The sequence below is a fragment of the Rhinoraja longicauda genome, chromosome 31 (assembly GCF_053455715.1).
Source record: "Rhinoraja longicauda isolate Sanriku21f chromosome 31, sRhiLon1.1, whole genome shotgun sequence".
NCBI classification, from domain to species: domain Eukaryota; kingdom Metazoa; phylum Chordata; class Chondrichthyes; order Rajiformes; family Arhynchobatidae; genus Rhinoraja; species Rhinoraja longicauda.
In genome coordinates, this window is record NC_135983.1 from 24,668,596 (window position 1) to 24,684,290 (window position 15,695).

Here is a 15,695-nt window from a genome sequence, read left to right on the forward strand (position 1 = left end):
AAAATGACTGACAAGATAATGCATTTTCGCTTCGTATTTCCCGTGTGCCAATACTAGCTGTGAGCACTGGTTTACTTTATTTCGTTTATTTTAGAGATGCAGCGTGGAAACAAGCCCTTCGGCCCACCGCGTCCGCGCCGACCGGCGCCCGCCCATTCACGCCGGTTCTGTGCGGTTCCATTTTCATACCCACTCAACTGCACACCGGGGGGGGGGGCAATTTACAAGAGGGCCGATTGACCTGCAAACCCGCACGTCTTTGAGATGTGGGAGGAAACAGGAGAAAACCCACGAGGTCACGGGGAGAACGTACGACTGCGTGTTTCCGCGCTTCATCACTCCACGACTCTATGACAGCACCCGATGTCGGGATCGAACCCGGGTCCCTGGCGGCGTGAGGCAGCAACTCTACCGCCGCGCCTCCCATTTCCGAAGGTACTTCAGAAGGACGCAAACCACGTGCTCCTCTCCGCAAGTAAATGCTGCAATCGCCGACAGGTATTTCCAACACCATTGCAAAGAGCAACGGGCATATTTTTTTTTCTAATCACTTCTTTGGAATTGCAACGTCTAATCCAATAACTTCGCAGACACCGGCCCATTTATCTCGCTGAGAGTGATTTATATTCATGAAGTGATATCTTAACATCATCTGACTCCCCGTTCAAAAAGACCAGTAAACAGAGCATCTCAATTGTGACTGCTACTGATTTCATGTACGTGACTAATAATCCGCCAGATACATTCGCTGCACGACTCGTTACTTCGAGGTTACATCGGTACCTCCATTAATTTCACCGCCCATTCTCCCTCAGACTGACGTAATGGTGACACCTCATTATTCTAGAAACATAGAAACATAGAAAACAGGTGCAGGAGGAGGCCATTTGGCCCTTCGAGCCAGCACCGCCATTCATTGTGATCATGGCTGATCATCCACAATCAGTAACCCGTGCCTGCCTTCTCCCCATATCCCTTGATTCCCTATAGCTTTTTTTTTTAGATTTAGAGATACAGCGCGGAAACAGGCCCTTCGGCCCATCGAGTCCGCGCCGCCCAGCGATCCCCGCACATTAACACTATCCGACACACACTAGGGACAATTTTTACATTTACCCAGTCAATTAACCTACATACCTGTACGTCTTTGGAGTGTGGGAGGAAACCGAAGATCTCGGAGAAAACCCACGCAGGTCACGGGGAGAACATACAAACTCCGTACAGTACAGCACCCGTGGTCAGGATCGAACCCGAGTCTCCGGCGCTGCATTCGCTGTATGGCAGCAACTCTACCGCTGCGCCACCGTGCCGCCCTGTCTAACTCTATCTCTATCTAACTCTCTTTGAAATTCGTCCAGTGAATTGACCTCCACTGCCCTTTGTGGCAGAGGATACCACAAATTCACAGCTCTCTGGGTGGAACAGTTTCTCCTCACCTCAGTTTTATATGGCCTCCCCTTTGGTGTAAACGCAAGGGGTCACTGAAGATGCCAAAGAGAAGCTGAATTTTCAAATGCTCCTTCAACAACTCAATTCACTTCAGTTTCAGTTTGGTTTATTGTAACGTGTACCGAGGAACAGTGAAATCAGCCTTTGTTGCCTGCTGACCAGCCAGCGGGAAGACTGGGGCAGTCACGGTGGCGCAGCGGTAGAGTTGCTGCCTTACAGCGAATGCAGCGCCGGAGACTCAGGTTCGATCCCGACTACGGGCGCCGTCTGTACGGAGTTTGTACGTTCTCCCCGTGACCTGCGTGGGTTTTCTCCGAGATCTTCGATTTCCTCCCACACTCCAAAGACGTACAGGTATGTAGGTTAATTGACTGGGTAAATGTAAAAATTGTCCCTAGTGGGTGTAGGACAGTGTTAATGTGCGGGGATCGCTGGGCGGCGCGGACTCGGTGGGCCGAAGGGCCTGTTTTCGCGCTGTATCTCTAAATCTAACGTCTAAATACACGATTACAATCTCTGAAGAAGGGTCTCGACCCGAAATGTAACCCACTCCTTCACTCCAGAGATGCTGCCTGTCCCGCTGAGTTACTCCAGCCTTTTGTGTCTATACACGGTTACAATGACATTATTGGGCATCACACGGGCTATCTGCAAGCCTGCAATGATCGTGATGGGGTTTCCTATCCCCACTTACAGGAAGATACCAACGTGTAATGTAAAGGTACGGAACGCAACCAATAAGGTCATTTTTGAACACATGCGTTGCTCACCGGAAGGTCATCTGGAAGACCTGGCCCTGGTTGACCTGCTGAGACTTGTTGTTGTAGCCGTGTAGCATTTCCACGAAGAGCGTGTCGTTGAGCTTGGCATCGAGCTTCTGGCACTTGGCACCATCACACGACTCCGAGAGGAGGAGGCAGGACTTGCCATCGGATGCCAGCCTGTACTCCTCCACACAGCTGCCAGCAGACAAGGAGAGAGACAGAGAGAGGGAGAAAAGTTCATCAATCAGACACAGGCCTCAGAAGCGAAGGAACCTCTCAAAGATACGTCGATGTGGAAAATTGGTCTTTCCGCTGTTCCAGGTGTCAACTTCTCTACATCGGCGAGACCAAGCGCAGGCTCGGCGATCGTTTTGCTCAACACCTCCGCTCAGTCCGCCTTAACCAACCTGATCTCCCGGTGGCTCAGCACTTCAACTCCCCCTCCCGTTTCCCAATCTGACCTTTCTGTCCTGGGCCTCCTCCATTGTCATAGTGACGCCCAGCGCAAATTGGAGGAACAGCATCTCATATTTTGCTTGGGCAGTTTACACCCCAGCAGTATGAACATTGACTTCTCTAACTTCAGATAGCTCCTCTGTCCCTCTCTATCCCATCCCCCTTCCCAGTTCTCCCACTGTCTTCCTGTCTCCAACTACATCCTTTCTTTGTCCCGCCCCCCCTCCCCGATATCAGTCTGAGGAAGGGTCTCGACCCGAAACGTCACCCATTCCTTCTCTCCTGAGATGCTGCCTGACCCGCTGAGTTACTCCAGCATTTTGTGAATATCTTCCATTTAAACCAGCATCTGCAGTATTTCTCCTACACATCATAGAGTCATTGTTCAGTTCAGTTTATTGTCACGTGCACTGAGAGGTACAGTGAAAAGCTTTAGGTGTGAGCTCACCAGTCAATGACCTAAAGACAATAATCGATCCATTTACAGTGTACAGATACATGATAAGGCAATAACGTTCAGTGCAAGGTAAAGCCAATCAAAGATAATCCGAGGGTCACCAATGAGGTAGATAGTAGTTCAGGACTGCTCTCTGGTTGTGGTAGGATGGTCCAGTTGCCTGATAACAGCTGGGAAGAAACTGTCCCTGAATCTGGAGGTTTTTTTTTTAGAGATACAGCACAGAAACAGGGCCTTCGGCCCACCGGATCCGCGCCGACCAGTGGTCCCCACACACTAACATTATCCTACACACACTAGGGACAATTTTTACATTTGCCCAGCCAATTAACCTACAAACCTGTACGTCTTTGGAGTGTGGGAGGAAACCGAAGATCTCGGAGAAAACCCACGCAGGTCACGGGGAGAACGTACAAACTCCGTACAGACGGCGCCCGTAGTCAGGATCGAACCTGAGTCTCCGGCGCTGCATTCGCTGTAAGGCAGCAACTCTACCGCTGCGCCACCTGTGCGCGTGCGTTTTCACACTTCTTCCCCTCTTGCCCGATGGGAGAGGGGAGAAGAGGGAGTGGGCGGGGTGAGACTGGTCCTTGATTATGCTGCTGGCCTTGCCGAGGCAGCGCGAGGCGTAGATGGAGTCAATGGATGGGGTGTCGGGAAATTCTTGCAGGGAAAAGAATAGTGAGGGTGGATAACTAGTAAAGAGGGGTTTAGAATGTGCTAATGTGTGGACAGGGAACCACAGACAGCACTCAAAGTATAGACAGGGAATGCAGCAACAACAACACCCAAGTTTCTGGAACTTCATTGATTATGTTTTTGCGTGCACACCATCGTTGTAACAGAAAAATGGACCTACTGTCAACAAAGTTAGACTTTATATGTAGGACCAAAACTGCAGATGCTGGTTTAAATCGAAGGTAGACACAAAAGGCTGGAGTTACTCAGCGGGTCAGGCAGCATCTGGGGAGAGAAGGAATGGGTGACGTTTCGGGTCCAGACCCTTCGAGACGAAGTCTCAAGTCAAAAGCCAAGCCTAATTTGGCTGTGCAGCTGAGAAAATGAAGCATTATCTAATGCCCAGGGGGACACATTGTGAGGAATGTCCTTGCGAATATTGAAATTTGCTCACAAATTAAATTGAATTACAGGAGGAATGTTCCACATTTGATAAGGAGTTGGTGAAAGAGCTAGAAGAATACCCGATGGAATTAAAAAGTGCTCAAACTCAATCATTTCTATTTCTCACGAGTAGCCGTGAGATGTTTTTACACCTCAGTAATACAAATGCCCTCGTGTTATCATGGCACCATTACTAATGCGATAAGTAAAGGCAGGCTTTCCTTATAAACGGGTTGAAAGGAATAATATAATCTCAAAATCCTATTAATGTCACGACATTGTGAGCTGCACATCTAGTTTCGACAGTGACTATGCATTTTAAACAAACACTGTTTTTTTCCATATCTTCTTTGCACTCCATTGACTCTCACTTTGAAATGAACTGAAATTGGAAAACTTTATTAACTCTGTTAATATGCACCTGGAGGTGAAATCCAAATATCACCAAACTGACAGTAGGGGGGGAAAAAAACCCACTCCATCTCCCCTGCTTCTATGGAAAGTAACGGCAAAGCTGCTGAGAAAGTCCGGAAAGCTCGGCGGGGGGGTGGAATTCCGGGAGGGAGTCGCTGGAGACATCGGGAGTGGAGAGCAGGGGCCGGAGGGAGGGGGAACCGGGGGGATTAATGCCTCCAGCGCCTTAAGGTAGGCCGCGGCCGGGACACACGATGGCCGGGCGAGGAGAAGAGACGTCCGTGCCGGCCGTGGGCGATCAGGAGCCCCTCTGGTAGAACGAACACGCAATTTGGACTCAATGAAATCAGTTTAGTTTATTGTCACATGTACCGAGGTGCAGTGAAAAGCTTTAGTTGCACGCTAACCAGTCAGCGGAAACACAATACATGATTACAATCGAGCCATCTACAGTGTACAGACGCATGATAAGGGAATAACGTTTAGTGCAAGGTAAAGCCAGCAAGGTCCGATCAAGGATAGTCCGAGGGTCTCCAGAGAGTTAGATAGTAGTTCAGCACTCCAAAGACGTACAGATTTGTAGGTTAATTGGCTTGGCGTAAGTGTAAATTGTCCCTAGGTAGACACAAAATACTGGGGTAACTCAGCGGGTCAGGCAGCATCTCGGGAGAGAAGGAATGTGTGACATTTCGGGTCGAGACCCTTCTTCAGACTGATGTCAGGGGAGGGGGTGGGACAAAGATAGGATGTAGTCGGAGACAGGAGAACTGGGAAGGGGATAGAGAGGGAAAGCAGGGACTATCTGAAGTTAGAGAAGTCAATGTTCATACCGCTGGGGTGTAAATTGTCCTGGAAATTGTCTCGAGTTTATGTAAGACAGTGTTAATGTGCGGGGATCGCTGGTCGGCGCGGACTCGGTGGGCCGAAGGATCTGTTTCCGCGCTGTATCTCTAAACTAAAGAAAAAACTAAACACTGCTCCCTCCCTGGTTGTGGTACGATGGTTCATGTTCATTTGCCTAATAACAGCTGCCTGATAAATGGTGCCAAACATGCATTATTATATTCAAAATGAATTTCACTGTGTAATGTGACAACAACTATACATTGAACCATTGACTGAGTTAACAAAGGTCACTTACCCACAGAACATGAGGATGTTGGTGGATGAAGGGTCATTAGCTAAGGTCACCATCTGCTGTAAGCAAAGTTGTTCACAGCCTCCATTAAATCCATCAGAACAATCAATTCCTTTGGTGTAGTCATAGCAACCAGAGCCGTCCCTCATCGGTCTGAGACCCAAAGGACACTGAAAACGAGAGAAAGGTTGACAGAGTATAGTCTCGGTAATTCTGGGGGCATTTGATGGAATTAATATTTCATAAATTCACATTTTCCTTTTTTAAAGGTTGCGAAATCCGCCCACTGAACATAGATGTTTGGTGTAGCTTAGTTTAGTGATGCAGAGCTACACCAGGCCCTTCGGCCCACCGAGTCCGCGCCGAACAGCGATCCCCGCAAATTAACACCACCATACACACACGTGGGACAAATTTACAGTGATACCGAAGCCAATTAACCTACAAACCTGTACGTCTTTGGAGTGTGGGAGGAAATTGGAGCACCCGGGGTAAACCCACAGGTCAATAGACAATAGACAATAGGTGCAGGAGGAGGCCATTCGGCCCTTCGAGCCAGCACTGCCATTCAATGTGATCATGGCTGATCATTCTCAATCAGTACCCCGTTCCTGCCTTCTCCCCATACCCCCTGACTCCGCTATCCTTAAGAGCTCTATCCAGCTCTCTCTTGAATGCATTCAGAGAATTGGCCTCCACTGCCTTCTGAGGCAGAGAATTCCACAGATTCATAGGTAGGCTCATTTTTAATGCTGTGGTATTTTGTTATAATTTATTAACTTTCACATTTGGCCACCCAAATCACAGATTGGTACCCAAATTTATGGAAACACCCATATATATATACATACGTACACACACATATATATATACATACACATACGCACACGCACACACTCACACACATATATATACCTGTATATATGTGTGTGTATGTGTACATATTCGCAATTTTTCTTCTTGTTTATTATGTTGTTTACTGTGTGCTATGTTTACATATTCAAAGGAATTCTCTGCCACAGAAGGCAGTGGAGGTCAATTCACTGGGTGAATTTAAAAGAGAGTAAGATAGAGCTCTAGGGGCTAGCGGAATCAAGGGGTATAGGGAGCAGGCAGGCACGGGTTACTGATTGTGGATGATCAGCCATGATCACAATGAATGGCGGTGCTGGCTCGAAGGGCCAAATGGCCTCCTCCTGCACCTATTTTCTATGTTTCTATGTTTCACTCTAGCAATAGAGGAGGCTCAGGACTGAAAGGTCAGTGTGGGAATGTGACGGGGAGTTGAAATGGTTTACAACCGGCAGATTGAGCAGGCCTTAATTTTGGTTAAAACGTTCGCTAGTCTAAGATTGGTCTCACTGATGTAAATGAGGCCACGTTGGGAACACCGAGTGCAGTGGATGAAGACTGACGACTTCGGCCAGTGCAAGCATAGTCTCGGCGACCATTTTGCCCAACACTTGCACACTCGATCCAAGGCTTGCACAGCTCACCCCCTCCGTGACACACTGGTCAACCTGGGGAGCACATTCAGCAACAGACTGGTCCCACCAAGATGCAGCACAGAACGCCACAGGAGATCCTTCTTTCCTGTGGCTATCAAACGGTACAACTCCTCCCCTTTCTGCCATGGGGTAGACTGACTCCCTTCCTCCCCCCCCTCCTGCACCTATTTTCAATGTTTCTATGTTGTGCTGCCGCATGTAAGAATGTCATTGTTCTATCTGGGACATGTGACAATAAAACACTCTTGACTCTGTCCTACTGTACAGGCAACCTTCTCAGATACAACATCAATATTTACCAACACCCGTGTCCGATGCACACAGCAAGTACCATCGCAACATGTACAAAGGCAACGCTTAAGAGACATTCGGACGGGTGCCTGCATAGGACAGGTTTAGAGGAACATGGGCCAAATGCAGGCAGGTGGGACGGGTGTAGATGGGACATGTTGGCTGGTGTGGGCAAGTTGGGCCAAGGGGCCTGTTTCCACGCTGCAAGACTCTATGACTCTCTGACTCTATATTTCTGCACAAAGTACAAATAGAGCAGTCGGCACCATATGACTGAATTTCCAATTACAAAGGCTTAATGAACCAAGAGCTGTCATCAAACCATTATCCCTAAAGCAACAAAGGGAATTAATCACTGCCTTGAATGACACTACAACTACAATCATGATAATGTACTAATTTGGTGTAAATATAAAGTACTCCATCCCTTTACAGAAATGGAATCAGCTATTCAGGGTTTCTCGGTGTTAACCGTGATCACAAAAGTAATGTCAGATTAATAATAGTAAACGACTGTGTTTGTGTGACCAGACTAGTCCCTGTCAAACCTTGTAATGTGCTGTGCCAGAGGTGCAGGTGAATGATGGGAAAATCAATTACTTTCACATGTAGACCTCACAGTGTGAAAGGCTCAGGAACGAGACCGGCGTGGAATGTGGCCAACAACGGTGGAAAGCTTCAATTCCACAAAGCTAATGCCAGCAGTTTTGCCTTAATGCCGTTTACAACGAACGGAATCAGACACTCCAGCATTTTGTGAATAAATACCTTCGATTTGTACCAGCATCTGCAGTTATTTTCTTACACTACCTGTTGCTCCACTGCGATTTCTCCTCAAGGTATGTCCACTTTGAAGAAGTTCTCCTCCTCTCTTCGACGAGAGGTTAGCAACATGCTCTCTCGTTGCTCCCCCTCTGAGATTTATCTTCCTGTCTCCACCTGTATCCTTCCTTTGTCCCGCCCCCCTGACATCAGTCTGAAGAAGGGTCTCGACCCGAAACGTCACCCATTCCTTCTCTCCCGAGATGCTGCCTGACCCGCTGAGTTACTCCAGCATTTTGTGAATAAAATAACATTGATCAAGAATCAAGGGTGGCACGGTAGAGTTGCTGCCTTACAGTGCTTGCAGCGCCAGAGACCCGGATTCGATCCCGGCTAAGGGTGCTATCCGTACGGAGTTTGTACGCTCTCCCCGTGACTGCGTGGGTTTTCTCCGGGTGCCCCGGTTTCCTCCCACACTCCAAAGACGTACAGGTTTGTAGGTCAATTGGCTTGGTATAAATGTAGAAAGTGTCCCAGTGTGTGTGTGTAGGATAGAGTTAATGTGCGGGGATTGCTGGTCGGCGCGGACTCAGTGGGCCGAAGGGCCTGTGTCCACGCTATATCTCTACACTAAACTAAAATTCTAATCTCGGTGGTTTTATAAGATTCATTGATGAATCTGTTTTAAACTGAATGAGAGGCCCCAACCAAACAATCGCTGAACAATGGAAAGTCTTATATTCTTCTTATTTGCTCAAGACAGGGAAACCGTATTTGTTTCACACGATTAGTTCTGAGAAACAGAAATGGGAAATTAATGATTGCAATTCCAACTTCACGACCAAACAAGTTAAACAAGCTATTATCCAGCTGAGAATCCCTATTCATAATATTTCTGAAGAAGGGTCTCAACCTGAAACGTCACCTATTCCTTGTTCTCCAGAGATCCTGTCTGACCTGCTGAGTTACTCCAGCTTTTTGTGTCTATTATCAGAAAAGAATATTAGAAACATAGAAACATAGAAAATAGGTGTAGGAGGAGGTCATTCGGCCCTTCGAGCCAGCACCGCCATTCATTGTGATCATGGCTGATTGTCCCCAATCAATACCCCATGCCTGCCTTCTCCCCATTTCCCTTGATTCCACTAGCCCCTAGAGCTCTATCTAACTCTCTCTTAAATCCATCCAGTGATTTGGCTTCCACTGCCCTCTGTGGCAGAGAATTCCACAAATTCACAACTCTCTGGGTGAAAAAGAGTTCTCACCTCAGTTTTAAATGGCCTCCCCTTTATTCTAAGACTGTGGCCCCTGGTTCTCGACTCGCCCAACATTGGGAACATTTTTCCTGCATCTAGCTTCTCCAGTCCTTTTATAATTTTATATGTTTCTATAAGATCCCCTCTCATCCTTTTAAACTCCAGTGAATACAAGCCTAGTCTTTTCAATCTTTCCTCATATGACAGTCCTGCCATCCCAGGGATCAATCTCGTGAACCTACGCTGCACTGCCTCAATTACAAGGATGTCCTTCCTCAAATTAGGAGACCAAAACTGTACACAATACTCCAGATGTGGTCTTACTAGGGCCCTATACAACTGCAGAAGAACCTCTTTACTCCTATACTGAAATCCTCTTGTTATGAAGGCCAACATTCCATTAGCTTTCTTCACTGCCTGCTGTACCCGCACGCCAACTTTCAGTGACTGGAGTACAAGGACACCCAGGTCTCGCTGGACCTCCCCCTTACCTAACCTAACACCATTGAGATAATAATCTGCCTCCTTGTTTCTGCCGCCAAAGTGGATAACCTCACTGTGTTATTTAGTTTAGTTTAGTTTAGTTTAGAGATACAGCGCGGAGATAAGCCCTTCGGCCCACCAAGTCCTCACCGACCAGCGATCCCCGCATACTGACACTATCCTACAAACACTAGGGACAATTATTACAATTTTACTAAAGCCTCTTCACCCACAAACCTGTACGTCTTTGGAGTGTGGGATGAAACAGGAACACGCTGAGAAAATCGGCACAGGTCACGGGGAGAGCGTACAAACTCCATGCAGACAGCACCCGTGGTCAGGATCGAACCCGGGTCTCTGGCGTAGTAAGGCAGCAACTCTACCGCTGCGCCACCATGCCAAGTTATGTGTTATTGTGACACATGTGCTAATGTTTTTGCAGGAAAAACGTTCCCAACATTGGGGGAGTCCAGAACCAGGGGGTCACAGTTTAAGAAAAAGGGGTAGGCCATTTAGGAGTGAGATGAGGAAAAGCTTTTTCACCCAGAGAGTTGTGAATCTGTGGAATTCTCTGCCACTGAAGGCAGTGGAGTCCAATTCACTGGGTGTATTCAAGAGAGAGTTTGATATAGAATCAAGGGATATAGGGAGAAAGCAGGAACGGGGTACTGATTCTGGATGATCAGCCATGACCATTTTGAATGGCGGTGCTGGCTCAAAGGGACGAATGGCCTACTCCTGCACCTATTTTCTATGTTTCTCATGTCATAAGTGATAGGAGTGGAATTAGGCCATTTGGCCCATCAAGTCTACTCCACCATTCAATCATGGCTAATCCATCTTTCCCTCCTAACCCCATTCTCCTGCCTTCTCCCCAGAACCTCTGACACCCGTACTAATCAAGAATATATCCATCTCCGCCTTAAAAATATCTACTGACTTATGTGGCAAAGAATTCCAAAGATTCACCACCCTCTGACTAAAGAAATTTCTCCTCATCTCCTTCAATAGACAATAGACAATAGGTGCAGGAGGAGGCTATTCGGCCCTTCGAGCCAGTACCACCATTCAATATGATCATGGCTGATCATTCTCAATCAGTACCCCGTTTCTGCCTTCTCCCCATACCCCCTAACTCCGCTATCCTTAAGAGCTCTAACAAGCTCACTCTTGAAAGCATTCAGAGAATTGGCATCCACTGCCTTCTGAGGCAGAGAATTCCAAAGATTTACAACTCTCTGATTGAAAAGAGAGTTTTTCCTCATCTTAGTTCTAAATGGCCTACCCCTTACTCTTAAACTGTGGCCCCTTGTTCTGGACTCCCACAACATTGGGAACATGTTTCCTGCCTCTAACGTGTCCAACCCCTTAATAATCTTATATGTTTCGATAAGATCCCCTCTCATCCTTCTAAATTCCAGTGTATACAAGCCTAGTCGCTCCAGTCTTTCAACATACGACAGTCTCGCCATTCCGGGAATTAACCTAGTAAACCTACGCTGCACGTCTTCAATAGCAAGAATATCCTTCCTCAAATTTGGAGACCAAACTGCACACAGTAGTCCAGGTGCGGTCTCACTAGGGCCCTGTACAACTGCAGAAGGACCTCTTTGTTCCTAAAAGAACGCCCTTTAATTCTGAGGCTGTGACCTCCAGTCCAAGACTCTCCCACTAGTGGAAACATCCTCTCCTCATCCACTCTATCCAAGCCTTTCACTATTCTGTCTGTTCCAAGATTTCTATGTTTCTACGTTTCCACCAGCTCCCCCTGCAAGGTCATCACAAGATTCTAATTCTGTTCTGTGTGTGAAGGCATCTTAGCACCACAGGATTTCAGCTCAAAGCCTGGATTTCACAGGGTCGACTAAGTTATTTGGATGCATTTAGAAACAGACTAAAAATCAGCAGGAAGATTTGAATCGTGCTGTAAAATGCACGGGGTCCAAGGTTAAAAGCTTTAAAAAGGTGAATCAATAAAATCTGCTGGAAAAACCGTGAGACTTGGATAAAATATGGGGAAAGACACTGTTCAACACTCATGACAAGGTAATGAAATCTATATTTAAAGGTAATAATTTGCATCTCATCGGCCCAGAATTAGCAGAGAATGCCATCACGTGTCATTATTACTGTGTAAATCTAATCACAGCATCTTATTTCGAGAACCAGAGGACATAGGTTTAAGGTGAGGGGGGAAAGATTCAACTTGCACCAGAGCAGTTACTTTTCTTTACACTAAGGGTGGTGGGTGTATGGAACGAGCTGTCGGAGGAGGTAGTTGAAGCAGGTACCAATGCAACGTTTAAGAAATATTTAGATAGGTACACGGATAGGACTAGTGCAGGGGTCAAATGCAGGCATGTGGGAGTAGTGTAGATAGGACATGTTTAGGAAAATAACTGCAGATGCTGGTTCAAATTGAAGGCAGACACAAAATGCTGGAGTAACTCAGCGAGTCAGGCAGCATCTCAGCAGAGAAGGAATGGGTGATGTTTCGGGTCGAGACCCTTCTTCAGACTGATGAAGGGTCTCGACCCAAACCATCACCCATTCCTTCTCTCCTGAGATGCTGCCTGACCCGCTGAGTTACTCCAGCATTTTGTGTCTACCTTAGATAGGACATGTTGGTCGGCATGGGCAAGTTGGGCCGAAGGGCCCGTTGCCAAGCTGTGTGATTCTGTTATTTAAGAAGCCCGCCAGACACGAGGGACAATTTACAGAATTCAATGAACCTATAAACCTGCACGTCTTTGGAACATGGGAGGAAAATCGGAGGAAACCCACGCAGGTCACGGGGAGAACGTACAAAACTCCGTACAGCCAGCTCCCGTAGTCAGGATCGAACCCGGATCTGTGGCGCCGTGAGGCGGCAACTCTACTGCTGCGCCACAACCTACCCAGGTGGAATATACACTGGAATTTCTTAGGATGAGAGGATCGCTGGGCGGCGCGGACTTGGTGGGCCGAAAAGGCCTGTTTCCGCGCTGTATATATATGATATGATATGATAGGATACTCTGGAATTTAGAAGGATGAGAGGATACACTGGAATTTAGAAGGATGAGAGGAGATCTTATCGAAACATATAAGATTATTAAGGGGTTGGACACGTTAGAGGCAGGAAACATGTTCCCAATGTTGGGGGAGTCCAGAACAAGGGGCCACAGTTTAAGAATAAGGGGTAGGCCATTTAGAACTGAGATGAGGAAAAACTTTTCCAGTCAGAGAGTTGTGAATCTGTGGAATTCTCTGCCTCAGAAGGCAGTGGAGGCCAGTTCTCTGAGTGCATTCAAGAGAGAGGTGGATAGAGCTCTTAAGGATAGCGGAGTCAGGGGGTATGGGGAGAAGGCAGGAACGGGGTACTGATTGAGAATGGTCAACCATGATCACATTGAATGGTGGTGCTGGCTCGAAGGGCCAAATGGCCTCCTCCTGCACCTATTGTCTATTGTCTATCAAACAAGAGCCATGTTCCACCCCAAAACAAACTGTAATCTTCGAGGCGATGCAAATGTTTCCTGCCCTTTTTATAATGCAGAGGAGTCACACAAACCAGCCTTGTAATAATGCCTGAGGATTCTAGTACACACAGCATTCAAATTATAAATTGATTTTCACAATGGCCATTGAAAATCGGGACAGGCTGCTGGTCAATAACCTTGCACAAGCATAGTTGTTTAAAGCTGGTTTCCTTATTGATCTCAGTCCAATGACCTCCATCGCTTGGGGCCAGATGGAACGAAAGTGAGTGGATTCAGTTCAAACAGTATCTCGATCTCGGATAGACACAGAATGCTGGAGAGACTCAGCGGGTCAGGCGGCATCTCTGGAGAGAAGGAATGGGTGACATTTCGGGTCGAGAGACTGAGAGTCAGGCGAGAGGGAAAAGAGAGATATATACGGTGACGTGGAGAGATAAAGAACAATGAATGAAAGATATGCAAAAAAAGTCACGATGATAAAGGAAACAGGCCATTGTTAACTGTTTGTTGGGTGAAAACGAGAAGCTGGAGACAGACACAGAATGCTGGAGTAACTCAGCAGGACAGGCAGCATCTCTAGAGAGAAGGAATGGGCGACGTTTCGGGTCGAGACCTTTCTTCAGAGAGGCTGGTGCGACCTGGTTGGGGGAGGGATGGAGAGAGAGGGAATGCCGGGGTTACCTGAAGTTAGAAAAATGAATATTCGTACCACTGGGCTGTGAGCTGCCCAAGCAAAATATGAGATGCTGTTCCTCCAATTTGCATTTAGCCTCACTCTGACAATGGAGGAGGCCCAGGACAGAAAGGTCAGTGTTGGGAATGGGAAGGAGAATTAAATTGTTTAGCAACCGGGAGATCAGGTAGGTCCAGGCTACTGTACAAGAAAATAACAATAGACAATAGACAATAGGTGCAGGAGTAGGCCATTCAGCCCTTCGAGCCAGCACCGCTATTCAATGCGATCATGGCTGATCACTCTCAATCAGTACCCCGTTCCTGCCTTCTCCCCATACCCCCTCACTCCGCTATCCTTAAGAGCTCTATCCAGCTCTCTCTTGAAAGCATCCAACGAACTGGCCTCCACTGCCTTCTGAGGCAGAGAATTCCACACCTTCACCACCCTCTGACTGAAAAAGTTCTTCCTCATCTCCGTTCTAAATGGCCTACCCCTTATTCTCAAACTATGGCCCCTTGTTCTGGACTCCCCCAACATTGGGAACATGTTATCTGCCTCTAATGTGTCCAATCCCCTAATTATCTTATATGTTTCAATAAGTTCCCCCCTCATCCTTCTAAATTCCAGTGTATACAAGCCCAATCGCTCCAGCCTTTCAACATACGACAGTCCCGCCATTCCGGGAATTAACCTAGTGAACCTACGCTGCACGCCCTCCATAGCAAGAATATCCTTCCTCAAATTTGGAGACCAAAACTGCACACAGTACTCCAGGTGCGGTCTCACCAGGGCCCGGTACAACTGTAGAAGGACCTCTTTGCTCCTATACTCAACTCCTCTTGTTACGAAGGCCAACATTCCATTGGCTTTCTTCACTGCCTGCTGTACCTGCATGCTTCCTTTCATTGACTGATGCACTAGGACACCCAGATCTCGTTGAACTCCCCCTCCTCCTAACTTGACACCATTCAGATAATAATCTGCCTTTCTATTCTTACTTCCAAAGTGAATAACCTCACACTTATCTGCATTAAACTGCATCTGCCATGTATCCGCCCACTCACACAACCTGTCCAAGTCACCCTGCAGCCTTATAACTGCAGATGCTGGTGCAAATCGAAGGTTTTTATTTCACAAAATGCTGGAGTAACTCAGCAGGTCAGGCAGCATCTCAGGAGAGAAGGAATGGGCGACGTTTCGGGTCGAGACCCTTCTTCAGACTGATTGATTGATTGACTGGATTGGAACAATGGTTCTGAATCAAAGCCTATGCACGCGCATTGTTGTGATTTGGTAGCAAGGTAGTATGACAACCTCAAAGTCAACACATCACTGCCAATTTTAGTATTGAGTTTCAAATGTCACTGAAAGTCAGTGGATATTTTTAAGGCAGAGACAGACAAATGTTTGATTAGAACGGGTGAAAAGGATTATGGG

General features: G+C 47.2%; 1 protein-coding gene across 1 annotated transcript in view; it reads right to left on the reverse strand.

Annotated features, from left to right (window-relative positions):
• The window catches only part of LOC144608288 (astrotactin-2-like), a 908,904-nt gene that overhangs the window by 280,269 nt on the left and 612,940 nt on the right, over positions 1-15,695 (reverse strand). The window contains exons 12-13 of the mRNA XM_078425904.1: positions 5,804-5,970; positions 2,220-2,408 (exon numbers count right to left, since the gene is read on the reverse strand). Of these exons, the coding sequence (XP_078282030.1) occupies positions 2,220-2,408; positions 5,804-5,970 (356 nt within the window). The remainder of the gene's footprint in view (positions 1-2,219; positions 2,409-5,803; positions 5,971-15,695) is intronic.